Raw genomic sequence first — 22,662 nt, 5'->3', positions numbered from 1 at the left:
GAGAGCCACTGGGTAGCAGTGCAAGCCACATCCCCATCTGCCATGGCTACTTGCAAGTCACCCAGATGTGTGTGAGGCTGGGGGACTCCGAGGTGACCGTCACCCAGCAGTCAGATGAGTGCCACAGTGACAGGGGATGCTGACAGGCAGACATTCCTCTCGGTGTGCCTCTCGGGAACCATTTCTGCTTGCTGCAGGGTTGCTGTGGGCCTACACGACAAAATCCACTCTGTGATAAGGTGTCTGTTTGGGGAATGCTCCCTTTGGATGGTCCGAATGTTCTGAAGATTCTCCCCCATTCTGTCCTTGCTGGCAGACCCTCTGGAGGGGTCCCCTAGCATCCCAGCCACCAAAGCCAAGGCACCTGGGATGCCCACAGAAGTACAAATCTAAAGGCTGTCTTCTTCCAGGTCCTTTGCCTGATGGAGATGTTCTCACGACTTACCACCATGACCCTCCGAGTCACTCAACACAGTTAGGATAACGTCCTCATTCATTCTAAAGATAAGCAGACTGGGGTGTTCAAATTACTATGCCGAGGTTAAAGCTCCCCCTACTACTCAGTCTGTCATGTCCACAAACTCCCAAAGTAAGTGCTGCACTTTGCTAGAGATGAAAGGAGTCCAGGCTCTCACCACCTGCCCAGACCATTATTAATGACTTTCTCTCATGGTAGCTGATTTACCCCCAACAGATCCAATCACACAGGAGTCATTTGCCATTGAGTGATCTGAAATTGACACGTGCAGCTTCCCATACGGCATGCAACAAGGCAGGGGAGAGACAGGAAATTCTCCACTGGTTGGCTTACCTATGTCTGAAATCTTTATTTCTGACAGAAGACAGGAGAGCAGGGAATAGAAGAAAGAATGACGTGTTAGCAGCAGGGTTAGAAGCATTATTAGCAGCCTGAAAACTTGACAGCAACGGTCCTGTACAATACTATAATAAATAAAGACTTAGCAGCTCTGACACTGATATATTTCGTATTGGATATTACTTGTCAGTGAGCTCACTTATAAGCAGCTACATATCACAGAAGAGGCATGGTTTCACCTGCAGCAACACTGCTGACTCCAGGGGAAGAGGCTGAGGCTGGCCTGCGCTGCTGCTTTCACCAGGGTAAGACAGAGGCTAGAACAGCCGATTCCCTCACCTGTACAGAGACGCACTCCCAGAGATACACACGCTCAAAGCTGCATCTCTGTGGATACACTGCTCTATGGAGACCTACCCAAACCTGCGCAGCCCACCATGATCCTCCTTGTAATAGAATACAGAATTGGAGAAATGCTCTGATTAGGAGGGAGAGGCTGACACAGAGAAACAGGCCTGGGAAAAGAGACTGGAAAAAAATATACCAAGATGACAACATATGGATAAACGTGTTTTTCTTTCCAAATTTACTTTACTCCCCCCCTCCTTACCCATTCTCTCCCACAATCTCCCCACAGCTGTGGCAGGGGGACAGGGAAAATGGGGGTCTCTTCTTTAAAAGATATGAAAATGGAGGCCCAGGGAGAGTAAGTGGTCCAGTTTTAGTTTCTCTGCCAAGGTGGGCTGATGCCCTAGCCCACGGCTTTCTCCATTCTGGCAGAGGAAACGGAAAGGTAATATGAGCACTTGACCAAAGCAAATATACTCAAGAGTTCCCTCCACCCGGCCAGATGTCTACACTGGTCAAACTCATAAAAGAGAGAAAAAAAGGCAGATAACATCCCATCAGTGGCCTGGTTCTCATTCAGCCTGATACCTGGTTTCCTATGAGTCCACAGAATGTGAGCTTCTGCTTTTTTCATGGCCAAAGACCCTCTCCTTCCTTTGTCCCTGTGCGGGTGGGGTGGGTGAACACCAACACTCTCGTCTTGAGGGCCGTGACGGCTGTGGTCAGCCAGCGAGCCTTCCCTTCCACTCCCGTGTGCGCCGCACAGTGAGATTCTCAGTGGGTACTCACCTCCAAGGAATAACTAAACATGGCATTCAGCCGAGGTGGCCCTCACTGGGCCGTGTGACAATTCTTTGGTGAGGCAGAGCTGTGTGATGGCCTTCTGGGTTTGGGCCTGCCAAGCTGGACCTTGAGAAGGTTCCTTAAATCCCGAGTCTCTTTTATCTTGTTTGGCAAAGGCAATAGTAATAAATATCTTGCAGAACTGTTATACTAGGCAAATGGAAGAGGCCTCGCAGAAGAGAGTTTCCTCCTCCCCTCAACACCTTCCAGCTCAAACGGACCTCAGCCCAGGAGATGGGCAGATCCCATTCCCTACACAGGAAAGGCGGACAGCTGGCTCTACTGCACCTTCGGAGCAGAGAGGCTCTACCTGACGTTGGCCTGTGGGCCTGCAGTTCTGGGCAGCTGCAGAGAAACTCGGATGCCTGTTAAGTAACAGGGCCAGGCTTGGTGATGCTGGTACTAGGGGCCTAGTCTATGATGCCATCCCTTGTCCTGATAAAAAGACTCATGTGTCGAATTCCCATCAGTTTGGTGCTAGGAAACAGAAAGAAGATTCAAGGGCTTCCAAGGAGTCTAATTCTCAACTGCTGGCAGCCTTCTACATCATCTAGACGTCAAGGATATCTCCCTGTCCCAAGGGTGGTTTGCCTTCATTGCAATGCCCCATAGAAAGCAGCCCTGCTTCCCCAGAGCCCCCAGCTCACAGTTTAGCCTCTGGGAAGTGACAGGTGAGGATCTGTCCTGTCCCCTTCTGTGGGCCAGCGGGTCACGCCAGGCGGGTTCACAGGGTAGCAAAGGACATAACAGGAACCGGGAGGAAGGCCTCACCTCACATACCTCAACTCCAGAATGTTGGTGACGTTCCCAGAGGGGAGGATCCTTCGGATGTAGTTGAAATCTCCCACGTAGAGGCTCCCATCGGAGCCACATGTGAGGGCCACGGGGGCCAGGAGCTTGTTGCCGTCAGCAAGGCCATTGCAGCTGGGGCAGGAGATGCTTCTCCGGCGCCCGTTGCCCATGATGCTTCCGATGACAGGCGGCTGCTGAGACACAAACTGGTTCTCCCCGTTCCCTTTGTGCAAGATGCCTGCGACAAGGACAGAACAGAATCACTGATGCAGCAGGAGACGGCTCTCTCCTGTGGCTGGCCAGAGGGTTGCCTTGATTTTGCAAAAGAATGCCAGATCTGGAAATGGAAATGCCTAGTGTTTCCAGACTCATCTCCCAAGTCTGCCTCACCCCATAAGGAAACCCAGGCTGTCCTGGACAGGCCGCACTGCTTTGCTGATTGAATTCCTACCACAAGTCTGTAAGACAGGTGCTTTTATCCCCCTTGTATTAACAGGGGAGACTGACATCACACAGATGACAGCACTTCTGAGTCCAGGCTCTGAATCATTCAGCTCCAATGCCTCTCAAATAGACTGAACACACCTCACGTGCCCAGTCCATGTCTCCATCACAGCACAGGATTCTTTACTGCCTTTCTGTTTTCTCTCTTTAGAGTGAGACCATTTCAGTGCCTAGCTCAGACCTGACACAGAGTAGATACCAACAAACGTTCATAGAAATGCACAAGTGAAACTCTTGGTCTCTTCTCACTGAGGTAGAGTCAAGAGACCAGGGTTTTTGCCTGATTCTGATACTAATGGGCTGATCTTAGATCTTACGTGTGTCTCTTCACTGCTTTAACTGCCCTTGGGCCTCAGTTTCCCCAGCAGCAAAATGACAGGATTGACCTCAATGACGTGTTAGCTGCATCCCATGTCTATACTGTCTCTTCTCAGGCCCAGCTCATCCTTCATCTCCTGCACTATTGCTGCAGCCTCCTAACTGGACTCTCTGCCTTCAGCCTCACCCCTTCCATACTGAAGCTTGAGTGAGTTTTGGTTTTTATGATCACAAGAATCATCTCCCAGGCTGTCATCTGTTAGCTTTGTCCTTTATTGAACAGACGTCTTTCATTTTTCACATAGTCCAATCAACCATTTTTCAATTCTAATGTTTGTGCTTTTTTAGGTTTTAGGGACTCCTTCTCTGAGATCATAAATACATTCTCCTGTATTTTCTTCTACTAATTTTAAAGTGTTATCTTTCAAATCTAGATCTTTAATCAAACTTTTAAATTTATTTTACATACAGTGTGAACTTATTTTCCTCCACATATTGAGCCAATTTCCCCCAATATCAGCTTCTAAAACACCTATCCATCCTCCACTGACATGCGATGCTACCTCCGTCATATACCAGGTACACACGGTGTGTGGCAGGAACGTGTACTTCCCCACGGATACCCATCCTATCCACCCTGTCCTTCTTCTGTAGTTATAGAACTGTGGTGTTTAGCTGGACACGTGACTACCTGGAGCTGACTACAATCCCAGCTCCCTGTGCAGCTACAGTTGGCAGGTGACTGGCTGAAGGCAAGGAAGTGGTGTGGGCAGCTGCTGGGAGGTGTCCTTACAGCGGAAAGGGCTTGCTCTCAGTCCTTTTCCTCCCTCTTGCTGGCTGGAAAGCAGATGTGAAGGCTGGAGCTGAAGCGGTCACCTTGGACCATGACTGTGGGGATGGAGGCCTGAGTAGAGCAGCCCTGCAGAGGTCTGAAACACCTACCTCCAGATTTTCCGCTGAGAAACAAACTTTTAACTTGTCTGCGATTCTGTTATTTTGGCTTTTCTGATGCTCACGGCCAAACCTAGTCTTAATTACTACTCACAGGTCAGTTTCCGGATGCCTTGTTCTATCCCACGGAATCTGTTTATCTGTTCCTGTGACAGCACCACACCGTTTCAGGTATTACGGTTTTCCTAAGATAGCTTGACATCAGGCAAGTGCTTCTTTTTTGTTCTTATTTTAAAGACTGCCTTAGCTATTTACCAATCTTTATTTTACTATAAACTTTAGAATTAGTTTTTCAGTTTCCAGCCCTCTCAAGCATCAAAGCAGTGACTTTCATAGGCATTCCTGCATCTCTAGATTAGGCAGGAGAGATATGACATCATCACTGTATTTACTTGTCCCATCCTGGAACACAGTCAGAGGGAGCTCTCGGAAACACAGATCTATGTCACTTGCATGCTTCAAACCTTTCAGAGGCTTGAGATCTGCCTCTGGGTGGGGTTGAAAGTCCTAATCTTCTTACCTGGGGCTCCAGCTGCTCAAGCCCCCAGCTCTGGCTTTTGCTGTTCCCTTCATTTCACCCTCTGCTTGAACCACAATGAACCTTTTCTCCAATTACTCTTCTTTCAGGCTTCAGTGCTTTGGCACATACTGTGCTCTCTGCCTAGAATGTTCTCCCTACTTGGTATACAGGGCTAATCCTGTAGACCTTTGAGACTCAGTTCTGAAGTTCTCTCCAAAGAGACACCCTGCTGAACCAAGAGGCTGAGTGAGGTGCTCCTCGTCTCCGCCCCCACAGTGTCCTCGGCTTCCCGCTGTGACGGCACTTCCATGGCACAGCGTGGAAACTGCCTGGGAAGTGTTTGTCTCCCCCAGAGTGTAAACCCCGAGCCCCTTCACGTCTGCATCATCACTGCCGAGCAGTGACAAGGCAGCCAAGGAATGTCTGTATTACCCCTTCTGACCGACGGATCACATAAAAACCTGTATAGTTTGAAGTGTGTGTTTTTTGCCTCGCAGGGAACAAAGCATATGAGAAAAGGGTCACACCTGTGGCCTGGCTCCTGGAATTCTATTAATCTACTCACCACTTTGGATGTTGAGGGCATGATGTTTGTCCAAGCTCCATCCTCCCAGTTTGGAAGCATCGATTTCATAGCCCTGCAGCACTGCTGTTCTTTTTTCCCACAGGATCAGATCTGGGCAGGATTCATACTCATAACCCACGGAAACTGCAGAAAACAAAAGGCACAAAATGCACAGGTGAACAAAGTCTCTTCTTTGGCTTTAGATCTGCATGCAAAGCTCCCGCTTGTCTTTGGTAGGAAAGGAAGAAGGGTCAGATTCCTAAGTGGCAACCAGACCTCTGTGTGACACTAACACAGGGAGCCCAAGCCTGAACGTCCTTTTTGGTGAGCAATCGTAATTATTAGGAAATGTTAAGTAAATGTTCTAAGTACTTTATGAAGGACCCAAGTGAACTGATTCCAGGGAAATCATCTGTAGTATGGAAAATACTTTAGGCACTAAAGTCTTCACTGCAGCATTATTTATAATAGTGGAAAGTTGGAAGTAATCTAAAGGTCCAAAGAGGGTGAGAGCTTGAGAAACCAAGTGTATCCACTTGAGGAATATCATATGGCCACTGGAAATTATGGTTATGAAGGTCACAGGGTGACATGGAAAGTGCTTATGGGGCAATGCTGAGTTGAAAGGACTGGTTACATATGGTATTAAATCTAGGTTGAAAAACTACACATGAAAAAAGAAAAATTTTAATGTTAACAAACAGTTGTATTTGTTTTTAGGAATATGTATGACTTTATTTCTATTTTTGGTCTATCACATTTTTATTAATGAAGATGGTAATACTTTAATAAAGAAAAAAAATCCAAAATCATTTATAATGAACACATGGAAAAGGCACTCAGTTACGGTACTTTGAAAGCTGAAAGTTGCTTTGAGGTCTCAAAACTTGAAAACTCCTGGTTTCACTTTTGTTTCATAAATCCAGGCCTCCTTAGGGGGTCAGTGGGAGGCAGTCTAGCCATGGCAGGCCCCCTGAGGCTGGGTTTGTGAAAAGCCCTCTAACTGCCCTATGGAAAGGAACTGGCAGAGACAGGAATGCTGTTCCTTCCAAGTATCTTTCTATGTAGATGCTATTTTCCACTGGGCAATGCTCTAGCACATGCTCAAGACAGGCATTAACAACTGGGAAGCCCCTTAAAGCTTCCTTTAGGCGCCATGAGAGATTGCTGGCCCTCTATGGCAGGAGGGGATGCTTTGGAAGATGTCCCTGTGACCTCTTCCCTGTGACCTTGAGTCCCTTAAGCTGCCACTCTGCCTCTTACTGGTCCCCTGTCATCTCAGGAAAGTAAACCTCAGCCCTTCAAGTCTCTGTGCAGAGAGACCTTAACTGACTGGTGGGCACTCAGTATGCTCATTTCATCTGAAGAGGCTGTAAGACGTCATTGTTTTTGAAGAACCCATAGATGTTGTTTGGTTTACAGAAGGGTGAACAGTGAGGGATGACACTTTTGCTCCTAGTGTATCCTGTGGGATAGGGTAGGATGCAAAACTACAGGGGAGATCTGGGGTAAATCCAGCCCAGTTCCTTCCCTGTGCAGCCTTGGGAAGTCACCTCACCTCTCTGGACCTCAGCTTCCTCACGCAGAACATGAGGACGAGTTCTGACTCACAGGGCAGTTGTGAGGATTAACAGAGATTCCAATGTCCAGGGAGCACACTGCTCAGAGCAGATGCTCAACAGACACTCTCTTGTTGCCTGGCTTCCTCCCTGCCTTCCCTCCCTTCCTTCCCCCCTCCTCCCTCCCTTCCTCTCCTTCTTTCTTTTCACATTACTTCTTCTCTGCTTCCTCACTCTGCCTTTGCTGAATCTAGAAAGGGAGTGAAACTGGAGTGTTCAAGAGGAGAAGGGATTTCCTGGAGTGTTACTCTAAGCGCTTGGAGGATCAGGCCTGCAGGGGTTAGGACTGCTAGCAGTCCAGCTCTGAACCCCTCGTGGGACCGCGCTGTAATCCGGAAGTGAGGTGAGCACAGCCAGCCCTGGAAGCCCAAGGTCTGAGTGGGGCTGGGACTCCAGGTGAGGCTGTAGTCAACTTCTGCTTCATCTTAGAAAAGACCAGCAATAACAACAACAAGACTCTCTGATTGGAAAGGAGGTGAAGAGGCCAAAAAGCCTTTTTGATGAAGGGAGAATCTTAGCTCCTACATTTCAATAAAATTGAAGAAACCCAGAAGCTCCAGACTCCCATATTTTTAATGGGTAAGTTCAGGCCCAATGGCTGTGGCGGGGCTGCGGCAACGTCCACATGGCTCCGTCTCTGGGGCACCAGCCTCTTTTAGCCCATCACATACCACCACAGTGCTCTTCAAGGGCCTTTTTGGTTTTGTAACCCTCTCTTTTAATGGTCAAGTTTTCAACATGCAGGTCTTTGAATACATTCTTTTAGGTCATGGATGGTCACTGAAAGGTCCTGATGGCCAACTAGACCTTAGGTATTTCTGAGAACAGAAAGGGAGGAAGAAGAAACAAGGGAGGTGGGAAAAGAGCCCCATCCCCCCAAGTCTTATTGTCTCTCTGAGGATGGCGTTGAGTCCTGTGGCTGGGGGGCTTACCGAAGGCTTCTGAGAGCCCAAACACCTTCTGGTTGTAGACGTCTGTCTTGTCCCAGATGAAATAATAGGACAAGTCTGGGGCTGCTGCAAACCACTTCCTGAAGAGGCGGCCCTCCACTGCCACCATGAGGTGGACCTTCATGAGGTTGAAGGGGATGGAGGGGTGGGTGAGGCTGATCCTCAGGACGGATTTGTAGCCAGGGGTACGGCTGCTCAGGTAGTGCAGCCGCATCTTGCAGCCGGAGATGGCGATTTCCTCCTGCAAGGCCTAGAGAGACAGATCACAGCAGGTGACAGTCACAGAATCACCGGTGGAGGCAAGGGGGCCACAGCCCCACCTACGCTGAGTGTTCCAGGGGCAGAGGAGGACGCAGAGGAGAAGGAGAGAAAGGGGGAGGAGGAGCAGGAACTAGGAGAGCGAGAAGAAGGAAGAGGAGGAAGTGGAGTGTGAGAAGGAGGAGAAAGGGGAAGGGAAGAGAAGGGAGGAAGGGGTGGGGGAGGACAACGAGAGTCAGAAGGCCTGGTTCCCGGGGCCACCAGTTCCTTGGTAGATCCTGGCCTCCATAAGCCTCAGGTTCCTTTCAGGAGGGATGCTGATGCTCATCTCATCGCATTCATGAGAGGATAACACGGGTAAAGTACTTATCACAACGTCACCTTTCATTCACTAGCTGTGTCATCCCAGAAAACTCAGGGAACCTGTGAATCTCTGTTTCCTCACTGGATTAGTTTGAGGACTGGGGAAGGTCACATATATAAAGTGCCCAGCACATGACAGACACTCAGCAAATGTCACTAAGTGGGATGACAGTGCTGCTGGTACTGGAGCTGTGCAAGGGGCACTGTGAAGACAGACCTTTCCCTTGGACCATGTGGAGAGCTGCCTCAGCGAGGAGGACTGCTTCTCTCTCAGAACTTTCTTAAAGGAAGATCTGTTACAAATGGCTTTGCTCTTCAGGGAGGTAAACAGAGGCTAGAGAGGTTGACTCAACCATTGTGCAGGGTTGGGAGCACAGGCTGCCAAGGACCTGCAGCTCATCATTAGAAAGAGGACAGGTGGGCTGCACGGAGTCTGCGTGCTCCAAGGCTGTGCCAGAGGAGCAGAGTGGAGGGCAAGGCAGCACTCTGTCTGCTGGTGCAATGGGCTCAGCTCCAAGATGGGAAACTGAAATTAATGCCAAGATGCCCAGGCACATGGCAAAAGCAGAGAACTTTTATCGGCTTGATGCTCTGGGCTCTGTTTCAAGAAGGGGACGTTAAATCAATTGAGGCTAACATATCCATTAAAAGGACAATGATTATTTTACTCTCATGGTCACGGGGGAACTGGGCTTTCACGAAGAAAGCCACTTCCTTTCAGTCCGTGTCATAGATGGGTGTGAACTCCCATCCTACCCCATTCTCCTGAATACACAGCATTTTCGGGATTGGGCCTATACCAAAGCAACCTTCCTAAATTTCAGCTCACAAGTCCTAAGCAAAGCAGGGCTCGAGTGCCATCCTGATGCTCTCATAAATATTTACGTTCCTTAATATACCCTTTAAAATGTACTTCTGCCTGTACTTGCAAAGACTAGCCAATGACAGGGCTGGGAAAACCCAAGAGTTGGTTTTCATGTATTTCATGAATTTGATAATAAGCAAGGTTTTCACCCAGCTGGGCTCACAGACACTCAGCCCAGGGAGCACTGTAAAGAGAGGGGGACCTTTCACCTCATTTGTTCCAAAGTCCCTGCTCTTGGGAAGGTGTCTTGCCGGAGCTGAACCAGGGCTGAGTAACAAATCACTCCTCTCCAGCAAGCTATGTCTCCACTGACAACCATTTCATAAGAAAGGTCAGCCTCATGGTGGAGACAGGAGACAAGCACCGAATCTCTGAGAAGGAGTGAGGTTTCAACCTGTGGGTGCAATGAGATTTCCAACACGATTGTATTTCCTTCTTGTGGGCTGGCGTCTGAAGCCACTGAACAGGGCACGGCAGAGCGCTGTGCCTACTTAGCCAGGCAAGAAAGACACACACACACATGCCTGAGCGCCCCGCTCCCCCAGCGCCAGACATCAGCAACCTGCCCATCGCCAGAGCTCTCATCAGGCCAGCGGCATGGCTGGGGCTTCTCCCCCAGCTTCTGCACTGTCATCTCTCCTCCTCCCCAGCCTTCCTTCCTGCCATGAGAAACTGCGGAGGGATGGCAGGAGATAGTCAACTCCACACAGCTTTGTTAGGCAAAGAATCTGTCTTGATTTCTATCAGATTAAAATGCATTTTTCCAAATTACTTCCTTTTAATGATAATGAAGTAAAGCGCTTGTGTGTATAGATTCGAGCCAAAGCACTCATTAATTGGCAGGAAAGCAGTGCCAGTAAAATAATCTTTTTTTTTAAATTTTATTTATTTATTTATTATTTTTGGGGGGTACACCAAGTTCAATCATCTGTTTTTATACACATATCCCCGTATTCCCTCCCTCCCTTGACTCCCCTCCCACCCTCCCTCGAGTCCCCCCCACCTTCCCCGTCCCAGTCCTCTAAGGCATCTTCCATCCTTAAAATAATCTTAATAATATTAATGGTTAAAATTTATTGAGCACTTAGTAGGGGCCAGATATTACGCTAAGCCTCTCATACACGTTTTCTCATTTAACCTTTAGTGTGATGCTAACATTTGGGACCCTCTGTCTCACTCCTCTTGGTGGAAACTATCATGGCTATTTTTAACAGCAATAAGGAGATGGGGGAACACTGGAGGTCGGGGAAAGGGGGCATGGAGGTGAGCTGGATGGCAGAGGAGGGAGGGAGTGGGAACTTATTACATGCTGGAGGGGGCCAGGCACTTTACAGGGCTCATGTGTATTAAGTGTGTAAGGGGGTGGCCATCACCGCCCGACACCACGCCGCTGCGGGGTCTGCCACCAGGTTCTGCATGGGGAGCTGATGCGCTCTCTCTTTCCCCTGTCTCTGAGGTCCTCCTCCACCTCTCAAGTGGAACGGAAGCGTGGGGAAATGCAGTTAAGAAACCTTGGCGTACCTGGATTTCCGGAACAATGGGGCCTCTCTCTGCACAGGAGCCGGCGAAGGATGTCAGCGGGGAAGGAGACACCACAGGGTTGGGGCGGGCGAAGCTGCTCAGGTCACAGCTGGGAATCTCATTCTCCTCCTGCCGCATGACGATGGTTTCCATGACAAAGAAGCGATCCCAAGGCAGCCAGAGGGTGTGCTCCTGGGTGATGAAGGGGGCCCGCTCGAACCGCAGGATGATGGAGATGCCGCCATTCGTGACCAAGTCAAAGCTGTTTGGGAGGAGAGCGGAGGGAGGGACAGGAGAGGAAGGACAGAGTAGGTGAGGAGGAGGAGGAGCAGAAGGAGGAGAACGAGAGGCAGAGAAAGGAGAAAAAATTACACCAAAGGATCTGAGCCCTTGTTGAGGGAGACAGAAAACTGAGACTTGACCGCAGTTACAAATACTGAAAGAGATTCCAGAAAGCATTATTTTTTGCAAGTGATTCACCACAGAGAATTTGCCAAAACCGAAGAATAAACTGCTATGGAGAACCATTTGCCAGGACACAGGACAGCGGATGAGCCTCTGCCATGGTGCTCCTGGTACTTAGGGCCTCTTAGAGCTGAAGCCTAGTGAAAATTCATCAGAATAAAGCAGAAGAAATCCTACCCTGGTGTTAGGAACCTTAAACCTAGTCCTGGTTCTGTCATGGGCTACTGTGTGATCTTGGGTAAGTCATTTAGTCTCTCTGATTCTCAATTTTTCTCATCTGTAAAAGGCAAAGGTTCAAATAAATTATTCTTGTCATTAAGATTCTATGACTCTACTGCAATTTTATCTCTGATTATAATACTCAACCAAGCCTCTGGAGTTAAAAATAGTGAATTAGTTTAGAGACAGGCACAGCTAGAACCACTGTAACTTAGAAGTGAAAGGGGAACCAGAAGACTGAGTCCCAAACTCCTAGTTGAGATCTCCGTGGCAGGGGCCAGTGTCACCCAGCCTTTGTTCACTGCCCTCTGGGGATGGCCAGAAACTTGCTGGCAGATCTGCGTTTGGTTCTGGCATCTTAACTCCCATCACCTGCAGACAAACCTGGCAGGGCATCTGCCCATCCAAGCCTCGACATGGACTTTTTTTTTTTAAATCCAAGGATACTGAGTTTGCACGTGTACACCCCAAGTTTCTGACCCTGCCCCACAGCGCATCTGATCTGAGGGTTCTGCAGCTATGTGGTCAGAGGCCAAATGAGCTCACATTATAGAAGATGTGAAAGGGGGCCCAGGTGTAAGCCCAGGTGTGTCACTAGTACTGCAGGCTGGGCCTGCTTTGCCAAGTAGAATATGTGGTTGCTACTTAAGACCCCGTGTTCAATGTGCAACAAGATTAATTCAGACAAGAATTTTGTGTCCTTCCCACACCCCCTCAAAACAGAAAGTTTAAAATCAAGTAACAGCTGAACCACTGGAAGCGAACTTAACAGGCATCTGACTTAGTCCCCTCTCTGAAAGTAATGCTTTAGTTCCTTCTACAGAATCACCATCAAAGGGCATTTGGTTCCTATTTGCACCTGCCTAGTGATGAGGAGCTTGCTATGCCCCCAGGAGGATTGTCTCATCTTTGGTTAGTTCTGACTGTTAGTAGACTTTTTTTTTCAGGGGGGAGGGGGCAGGAATTGAGCCTGGGTCCCTCTCCTTATAGCTCCTTAGCCGCTGGGCCTTGTTCTACCTGCTGGGGTGACTTCAAACTAGTCTTCTGCCTTTGACAGTCCTTTAGGACTTGGAAACAGTGATCCCGTCCACCTGCCACCTCCTGGCTGTGATGTCTCTTTGGACAAAGTTCTTTAGCTATTAGTTTCAGGATGCATTTTCAAGGCCTGTCCTCATCTTGCTTTTTTGGATGGAGGGCTTCTGCCAACTCCTTATCCATTCAGAATTCCAGCCCCCTCCCCTAGGTTCCCACTGCACTCTTCCTAATGGCCCACATCACATTGCCCTGGAATCGCACACTCACTCTCGGGCCTGGGGACATTGATTCCTCTCAGTCTTCCCAGAACTAGCTCAGTGCTTGATGGTTATAGTTTATAGAATGTACGCACAAGTGATGCTGTCAGTTTTTTCTGAATTGACTGTACACTAAACACCTTAAATTCCTTCCTACTTTGGCTATTACTGTAAGTCATCCCAAAGTTTACCAACACCACTAAGTGGGCTTTTAGAGACCCCACTGTGGGACCTCACCTTCGTCCCTGATAAACGCACCTGGTGGGATTAGTCTCACTGCTCCAGTTTGCTCTTCCCTCCTCTTGAAGCTGCAGGGATTTTTCACTGAACTAGTGTCAAATCCTGCTCTTGGTAGATGGTACCCTCAGATCTGGGTCCCCAAGCTCCAAAGCCTGACTCTCCTGTCCTTTGCAGAAGCCTTTCATCCGTTATGCCTGCTCTTCACTCAGCCCCTCCTAGGCCCACATAATCTGTGGGTAGAGGAAGTTGGGTACCATCATCCTTCAATACATAATGATAGAGAAACACCAGGGGAGGTGTTTATTTTCAACTACGAGTTCAGGTTTTGTCTTCTCAGGAGAATATCCAGGGTTTGGGAAAAACACCCAGGGAACAAGTTTTCTGTCACAGAACTGAATAGCATCTGTACTTTGACAGAACATTTTTAACCATCAAACAGAATTCTGGCCTGACTTACAAGCTCCCTATGTGAGAGGATGAGTGTGGGGAGGGAGTGAAGGCAAACATGAAAAGACCCTCAAGGTTGTGAGCCAGCTGGGGGGAGCTGGGCTTGCCAAGAGCTGGGTGTGATTGGCTCTTGCCAAGAGCCAGGCCTGCTCATCTGGAGGGAAATCTTGTTGTGGATACAAGTGTGAATCTGACCTCAAAGGGAAGGCCTGTTTCTCAGATGCAGCCCCAACAGCAAGGGCAGGTCTGTGCACTGCCACTTAGTCCATAAGTGAGTTACGTCACCTGGCCGAGCCTCGATCTCCTCCCGTGAGACGAAGCTGCTGAGCCTCATCACTTGGCAGGGTTATTAATGAGACAAATGAGAGAACGGACGGGCTCCATTCCCTGGGCTTCGTGCTCTGTATAATCCCATCTTTCAATTCAACGAGCCTGAATGGCTTCTCTTCGTCTGCTATTCTTTAAAATTTTTTCTTTGTGACTTCTATTTTGCATCTTTTTAATGATCTCTTTGGCTAACTCCTCTGCTACTGTTTTCTGTTTGCGAGCTCTTGCTAAGACTTGAGGTCTGGTATTTCAGCATGGGGAGTGTGTGTGCGCACGTGGTGGCGGTTGGGGGGGGTGGCGGGAGGTGGGGATGGGTCTGGACAAAGGCGAGCATCGTGGTGCCTGTGGGAAAGTGAGGAATACAAAGGTGAATTAGACCTGGTCCCTGGACCTGCATACACTGTTATCTCCAGGCGATATCTCTAGCCTCATAGTTTCTCCTTGGATGCGAGAAATAAGAAAGAAGGTGCGTCAGGGACAAGGGGGAGGGAAATGGGCAAGGTGCTACCCATTCACATGTAACAAACAGGGCTCTTCAGACACCTAGAGAATAAGTAATGAACTTCCCATGCATTATGCAGTGTCAAAGATGGGAAGAAAAGTTAAGCCCCATAATGCATTGGTAAGAACTGTTCTGAAACTCAAGCTCTGGGTCGTAGCAGCCCTGGCTAGCTTGGTGTGATTTAGCTGGCTGGTGCAGGAAATACAGCTAATAGCTACCGCCCAGGATGCCCTTGCTCTCGTGCGGCAGTAGAGACTGCAGGAGCAGCACAACAGGAGGAATCAAAGCCTGGAGGTGCTAAGTGGGCATTTCCCAAGAGCCACCAAACTTGCGGGGCTTTGGCGTACTTTATGGACCCACCCTAACCAAGCACAGTGGTCAGAGGAAGGACGGTGCACCACCTCACATGAATGATGGACAAGTTTTATGGCAAAAAAAGAGCAGTCCCCATGGCTCCTTTTGCATGACTGTTTCACAGCAGGTCATAATATAGTCTGGATACCTGTTGCCTATGATGCTTGTGTCTGCTGTTTCCATAAAGCAGGCAGCCCTGAGCTGGAAGGTGAAAGACACACGAGGAAGGAGACTTGTCCGTGCTGTAGCGCAAGTGTGCACTGAAGTGCTTCTGGGGATTGGTAGCCTGGCCCGGACAGATGACCCCTGGGGACTGGCTGCCAACTTCTTCTATTCACAGGCAGGGGGAGGAGGGGAGAGAGGGCTCCCCATGCCCAGCTTGCCAACCCCATCTAAGAGGCACACATGTCTACAAACAGATGAGCCTCTACTTCATTATCACCTCGGCTGGGACATGTTCACATCTGAGATTAGAGTAAAGAGGTGCTAAAATCAATCAGGCTGGAGCACAATTTCCAGCATGGAGTGAAAATCAACCTTATGGGCCCACACTTAGCCAGATGGACTGCCACCACCTGATTTTATTAAAAATAGAGGACTTGTCACCACTGACAGCCTAAATATTCCACTTTCCTCCTTCCCCTCCCCTTCTCTACAAAATAGTCTCATGGTTTGCACTCTAATCATCACCTTTTAAGTTGTAATTTTAATAAATTGCTAATATTTATGGTACACTTACTATGTGCTAGACCCTGGAGACACAGCAATGAACCAGAGTGGGCCAGGGAACTAATATTTATTAAACACCTACTATGTGTATGGTGCTTCTCCATCTATCATAGAATCAAATCCCTACCACCACCATGTAAGATAAATAGTATTAGCACCATTTAACAGATGAAGAAGCTGAGGCCAAGAGAGGTGAGGAGATTTGTCCAAGAACACACAGCCAGCAAATGGGGGAGCTAGAGTGATGAAGAAACTTGACTTCATTCAGGTTGATGAAGTGAAGGTTCTCACAGGGATCTGAAGGTCAGAGTTCTGTTATCACTTGGTGGCTTCCACAGACCGGGGTGGTTGCAGATGGAAACCACACTGCAAGAATGTTAAGATTTCCGGAGCTGTCCGGTCTATAGAAAATGGCCCACTTGACAGTATTTTATATCATAAGCCATGCGACAGGACAGTACGTATTAGGTACTCAATGTTTACTCTGAGAACCAAATGAGAAGAAACTGCTTAATTGAGAGCCAAAGGGACTTGGACCAGAGTCACCTACAAGGTCACACAGCTAGTGAGTTGCAGGGCTGGGCATGTGGATTCAGGTCCTCTGATTCCAAGGCTCATCCTCTTTGCACGTTGTCATTCCAGCAGCAGCTACGGGGCAAGACCATGAGGACAGGGCCTTCACCAACCCTGGTCCCCATAAAGCCTCTTACCTGCCATCTTGCCTGCTGATGGTGTATCCCAAGAGAGGGTTATTGACAAAACTGATGCTCACCCCAACCAGCGGGGTCCCATCGGATGTCATTACTTGACCACGGATCACACACGCATGCCTGTGGGTAGAAGAGGGAGAATAACATGACCTACTTTTCACGCTAGAACCCTGGCTGGCAGGTCAGAAGACAGAGGCAGGTCACTCAAGCATATCTCAGCACCCGGCGGCTCACGGTATCCACTCAAGATGAGCATTACCTTTTTTTTTATTGCCTCGATCTAAGTCATCAAAGCCTCTTCTAAAGAATTATTATGGGAAAGATTTTTCAGATATCTCACTTAGAGGGTTATTTTCTATGGATACTGCACTACGCTGGAAGGAGAAAAAGCTGATGCGGTGGGCGGTGGCTATACATTGTAGTCATGCATGTGAATTTGGAGTCACATGACTTGGGTTCAGATCCTAGCTCTGTCACAGCTCTCTGAGTTTCTGTTTTCTCATCCTCGTGCAGAGTAAGCTCCATAAATGGCAGTGGTTGTTATTGTCACAGTCGTCTCGTTGGAAGTAGACATTTAAGAAAGTGAACAGGAGAGAGGGCACTTCCTCTCACCCGGCACTGGAGACGGAGACGGGAGATGCTGGTGTCCCCTTGGAGTGGATTCTGGAACCTGGCACCTCTGCCAACATTCCCCCTCCCTCTCTCCCTCTATATTCCGGGCAACAAGCCATCTGCTTTTCCCAAACCTGCCAGGCAAATGTTGTTTAAAGCCTCTGTGTCTGTACAGTGTTCTTCCGTCTGCCTCAGATGTCACTCCTGTACCCCTCTCCAACATTCTCATCCTTGAAGACCCAACTTCAAATGATGCCTCTTCCCTGAAGCCTTTCTTGATGCCCCTAATTAGAACTAGTCACCACCTCTTCTAAAATCTGGCACAAACCCCCTGGTATCCTACCACACTGTACATGTCTCTCCTCTCCACTAGATCATGAGCTCTTTAAGGCCACAGTCAAGGTCTATTTCTTTTTTTCTCTCTAGAGCACCCAGGGGATGCCTAACAAGTACTAGGTGATTACTGAAACAAACAAAAATGGTGGGTCGAGTAAATAAGGGGGACAATGAGAGATCATCTAGAATGATGTTTTTTCAAATATTTCAGAAAAGGAATCTTTTTAGCAGATGATAATTTATAAGGATCCCGAAGTTGAAATCCAATGAAACCAAGCAAGATCTTCGCCAGAGGAAGTAGCAGTGGGGCCCCCTTTCCCCTTGGCGTGGTTCTAAAGGCAACTCTGTGGAGTCTTGGTTTCTGGAGAAGCCAGAGGAAAGCCAGCTGGAAAATCACTGAGTAGATGGAAGAAGAGGAAACTTTCCACAGATATCATGTTATTTGCTAAAAGCCACACAGGGAGGTAGGGGCAGAGCCAGGCCTTGAGTCCAGGCCTTGCACTCTGAGTCCAACTCTAGCCCAGTCTGTACACCACTGGCAATGGGTGGAAGTGAAGATGCTCACCGGTGTCAACATCCTAAGGGATCAGGGTGCTGGGGAGACAGCCCTCGTGGACAAGACAAGCCCAAGGCTAAGACGCAGGGGCTGTTTTCCACACAACTTTCTCCATTCAACTGAGTTCAGAAGGCTTTTTTTCTGACCTGGGGAAGAGCTAGTTATGAGGCCTGTGGGCATTTGTAAAAAAAAGATCTCAAACTCAGCCTCTGCTCTATTAGGTACCTACATCGCTACCTTCCTAGAGTGATAAACTTTTCTCTGTTTGATGAGAAAAGCAATTAACACCAGGCTTGTAAGCAGCTGGGCTCACCAGTGTCAGCTCGTCCTTTCTGAAGGCAAGAACAACTACCCACAATGCCCCGAAAGCCCCACCCCCACCCACCCCACCTCCCCTCCCCTCACCACACACAATCTGGTTAATGTTAATTCAGTCAGTGGTTTCCTTCCGAGGCCCTTGGTCTAAATGCAATTACATGGCAAACAAGTTAAACGGGTGAGGCTCAGCAAAGACTCTCTGTCCTGCTCTGAAGGTCTCCCAATATATTTACGTGAAATTATCTCTCCGCTAATGGGAAAGATTTATTCCATCAATTGTATTCAGCTGGTACTGAGAGATGCTTTCTTTAATGGAGGAAAATTGAATTTCTTATTGCTGGAACTCTGTCCTTCCAGAGAATTACTAACAGATCTCATCTCCTGGTGCTGGCTACTCTCCAGCCTCCTGACGTATGTGCCTTCAGATTCTGCCCGGACCATAACCCGCCCTCTGGGGATGCGTTCCTTCGGGGGGCTGCCCTGGCTGTTGCCCCTCATCCACGTGCGGGCCAGCCTCCTCTGATTTCTCTCTCTTTGGGGATTTCCTGATAATTGGGAAACATTAAATCAGCACCATTTGGCCATCGTGTCGCGTCCACTTCGGCAAGCCAGAGCAGATGAATTTTAGCCCAGGCTCCTGGGGATTGCTTTGGATTCTGGAGAAGATTAAGTTGACTCCCTGTACCCCTGTGGGCCACAGAGGCCTCCTGCCAAAACAGGCATTTGGCTCAGGAATTAAGTTCTGGAGAAAAACACTTCCATCCTCCTTCTATTTGACCATGACTTTCAGTTGTCAAGAAAACCCAGGATAAGGTAAAGCCTTCCCTGGAACAAAGGAGGTGGGGAAGTCAGCTCTATGGGGGCCTTGGAAATGTGTCTCCTGCCACATGTTTTTGTCCAGGGAGGTCTAAAGAGCCGTGGGTGCTGGGCTTCCAAATGCGTTCTTTCTTCATCCAGGTATTTAATGGACACTGCCAGTGGTGCACTGGTGAATATCTAACAGTTGGCTTTCAAAAGAAGAGTGGCTTTAATGTGTGGCATTTGCCTATTTCTGTGGTGTAAAGACTTCGACCATGGCCAATTTCACATTACCAATGAGATATCACTGCACCCAGAGTTGGGAAGAGATGACCAGTACGACACCATTAAATAACCGTATTTCCACCAAAGAGATACAACAGACCTAAATAAACTCTAGAGCAAAGATGATGGTAAAACACAGTAACATAACTAGAAAGTGATGAGTTTTGATTATTTATTACCTTTGTTTTTAATATAATTTGTTTAGTTATGATTTTACATAATTTAATTTCTAATAATAGTTCTGCTTAAGAACTAGGAATTGCAGAATTCCTAAACGCTTAATAAGCAGTCCCTGTGAGCTGGTATGAGCCGGCTTCTGTCCACCACTGGAACACTGACCCTCACACTAAGGATTGGTGCATCTAAGAAATAGGTGCTGCTTTGACTGTAAAATTCCATAATGGAAGACCACATTGGTGAGAAATCACTAACACAGGGTGCAAATCACTGTCATCAACTTGGCTTCCCAGCTGGCTCACATGATCCTCTTATCATCAGTCCTATAGTTGACGTGTTTTGCTTTTCCTTGGTCACTGTCTTGGCATAATGGGGTTATTTTCTACTCATCCTCAGGGTCCCATCTAAGCTGTCATCACTTCAGTGAGGCTGTTGCCAACTTCTCCTGGCACAATCATCCCTCTGCTCTGCTGGGTTGCTCTAAACCTTCCAAGTAACTCTCCATGATGTGATTGTCATATAGTGATATCATTCACATTTACACAGCTATCTTACGTGCTTCCATCTCCAAGGGCTGGGTAAGCATGGAATATTCTCCCCGAGTGTTTAGTAGGTGAGAAATGATCAAGCAACTGAAGTTCAGAGAGAACAGACTTGCTCAAGGTCATACAGCAAAGAAGTCAACAGGCTGAACTGACCCTCAAAGCTAGGACTCCTTACGTCCACTGTGTCCTTCACCTGCACTCACTAAAACTCAACTTGGAAAATGGGGCACCTACTTGAAGCCAGGCACCGTGTTAGGTGCTGGGGTTATAGAAATACACGCATCACAGCCCGCAGCTGCTGGCTGGAGCACACCAAAGCCAATGTGAAACGCCTGAGTGTAGGTGTCTCTGACACCAGTGAGTCAACACATGGGTTTGGCATATGTCAGGCAGCTGGGATACAAAACAAGCAATTAGGCTGGGTGAGCTCTGCCAGGAAGGAGCGCTCGTGCCAGGCCAAGGGGGGAGCTGGGGGGGCAATCACACAGGGCCTGACTGAGGTGCCCCGGCCGACGCCAGCGACAGGGAAGATCTGCCTGACTGCTTCCTGGGCACAGTGGCCAGGTTTGGGATCCAGGGAGGAAAGTGTTGGACAGATGAAACCACCGTGAGACAGAACCAAGCAAATGAGAAACTTACCTCAGCCGCCCGTCAGGGAGAAGTGGAGCGGTGTGGTGAAAGAGCCCTGGGCAGGGGGTCCGTTCCCGGTTCTGACTCTGGTAACTAACTGTATGACCTTGGAGCGTCACCTGACCTCTCTGGACCTCCATTCTCTCATCCATCCACGCAGGCTGAAGTTTTTCCCAGCCAGGTGTAAAGGGCAATGCAGGACGGTTTTAATCTGGTGCTACTCAATCCAGCTCAAGCAGCCCTACTACATGCGGTTTCAGAATCCTAATGGAGCTCACACAATGCTTATACTTATTTCTAGGTTGTTCCCTCTACATGGAACCTTCCACCCATCCTCTTCACCTTAAAACTACCTGCTCACCCTCAGAACCCACCAGGAGCAGTACCCTAGCCCTTGCACCTCCTGGGCTGTCTCTGCAAAGACTCTGACCGCTGTCACACTATCGAGAAATCTTTCTCCCCCAGCTGACCATCAGCTCCTTGAAGACAGGGACCACATCCCCTACACTGCTGGACTGCCAGCACTGAGCATGGGTGATGCTCATTTCTGAGTGGGCAAAAGAACGCCTCCACCAGCACAGGGGTTCGCCCTGGAATTTGAATGCATGGTGCAGAGTAAGCTCTTGATAAATTATTTACTGAATGAATAAGAACTGATGTGTTTCTGTAACTGAAGATGAGAGAGATACCAAAGAACTCTGAGGTACTTGACCTTGACAGGGATATGGCTAGGGAACAGAGGGCTGCAGGGGCTGGACTTTCCTGCCGGTCACAAGCTGCATCCCAAGGCTCAGTTCCTTCCCTTGGAGGATCCACCTGCCTCTGCTTCCAGCCCTACTATTTGATGCTATAGCCTCCTCTTCTGTACATTTAAAGGTTTTGAAAACTTAAAAAAAAAGAATGCCAGAAATTAAGTTAGATTTGCTAATCAATGTGTATTACACAAGCAGATAGAGGAAGGTGACGGAAGAAAAACTGCAGCTTGAATGGAGACAGCCAATGAAGCTGGTATTCAGGAAACTGGAATAATCATTTGGGATCTATCTAGATGGCCAAAGGTAATGTTAGGACTTCCTAGGTGGTGCAGTGGTAAAGAATCTGCCCGCCAATGCAGGGGACAAGGGTTCGAGCCCTGCCCTGGGAAGATTTCACATGCCACGGAGCAACTAAGCCCGTGTGCCACAACTATTGAGCCTGCGCTCTAGAGCCTGTGAGCCACAACTACTGAGCCCATGTGCCGCAACTACTGAAGCTCACGCACCTAGGGCCCGTGCTCCACAACAAGAGAAGCCACTACAATGAAGAGCCTGCGCACCACAATGAAGAGTAGCCCCCGCTCGCAGCAACTAGAGAAAGCTCGTGTGCAGCAATGAAGACCCAATGCAGCCAATAAATAAATAAAATAAATAAATTTATTTAAAAAAAAAAGAAAAAAAAGGTAATGTTAGCCTTTCTCTGCTTTAAAGTATTGGTTACTGTATGCCACTGTCGGTTATGCAAATCCCTCCTTCACACTACATACTTTACACAGATTTGTATGCCTGACTTGTACCAAGCCTTTAGACTGTTATCTGCTAACTCATGCTGACTGACTGGGGATCTTTCTAGCACTTATTACACTTTATCCAATGTCTTGGAAGAATCTTACTTGGGCCCAAATGAGAAGCCCCACCTCACGACCTGTCAAACGACCCTCATCAAGGGGGTTCCCAGTCAAAGCCTGACCCTGTCCACTCTGCAGCCTCTGAGACCATCTTTCCAGCCTGGCACACGGGCCACCCTGTGGCCCTCTTTTCCAAGCTTTCCATCTCTGTGCTCGGCCTCCGTTTCTTCAACCAGCTTTTCTAGCCTGACATCTTCCACCTACGTATGTGTCCTTGGGAACC

At 48.4% G+C, this 22,662-nt stretch overlaps 1 protein-coding gene across 1 annotated transcript in view; it reads right to left on the bottom strand.

Annotated features, from left to right (window-relative positions):
* The window catches only part of TENM4 (teneurin transmembrane protein 4), a 732,935-nt gene that overhangs the window by 57,420 nt on the left and 652,853 nt on the right, over positions 1–22,662 (bottom strand). Inside the window, 5 exon segments of the mRNA XM_057747430.1 lie at positions 2,789–3,038; positions 5,659–5,802; positions 8,210–8,477; positions 11,235–11,496; positions 16,520–16,639. Coding sequence (XP_057603413.1) covers positions 2,789–3,038; positions 5,659–5,802; positions 8,210–8,477; positions 11,235–11,496; positions 16,520–16,639 — 1,044 coding nt within the window.

The sequence above is a fragment of the Hippopotamus amphibius genome, chromosome 9, assembly GCF_030028045.1.
Source record: "Hippopotamus amphibius kiboko isolate mHipAmp2 chromosome 9, mHipAmp2.hap2, whole genome shotgun sequence".
NCBI lineage: Eukaryota > Metazoa > Chordata > Mammalia > Artiodactyla > Hippopotamidae > Hippopotamus > Hippopotamus amphibius.
Note: the sequence above shows the minus strand (reverse complement) of the source record. Positions and strands in the feature narration are given on the sequence as shown.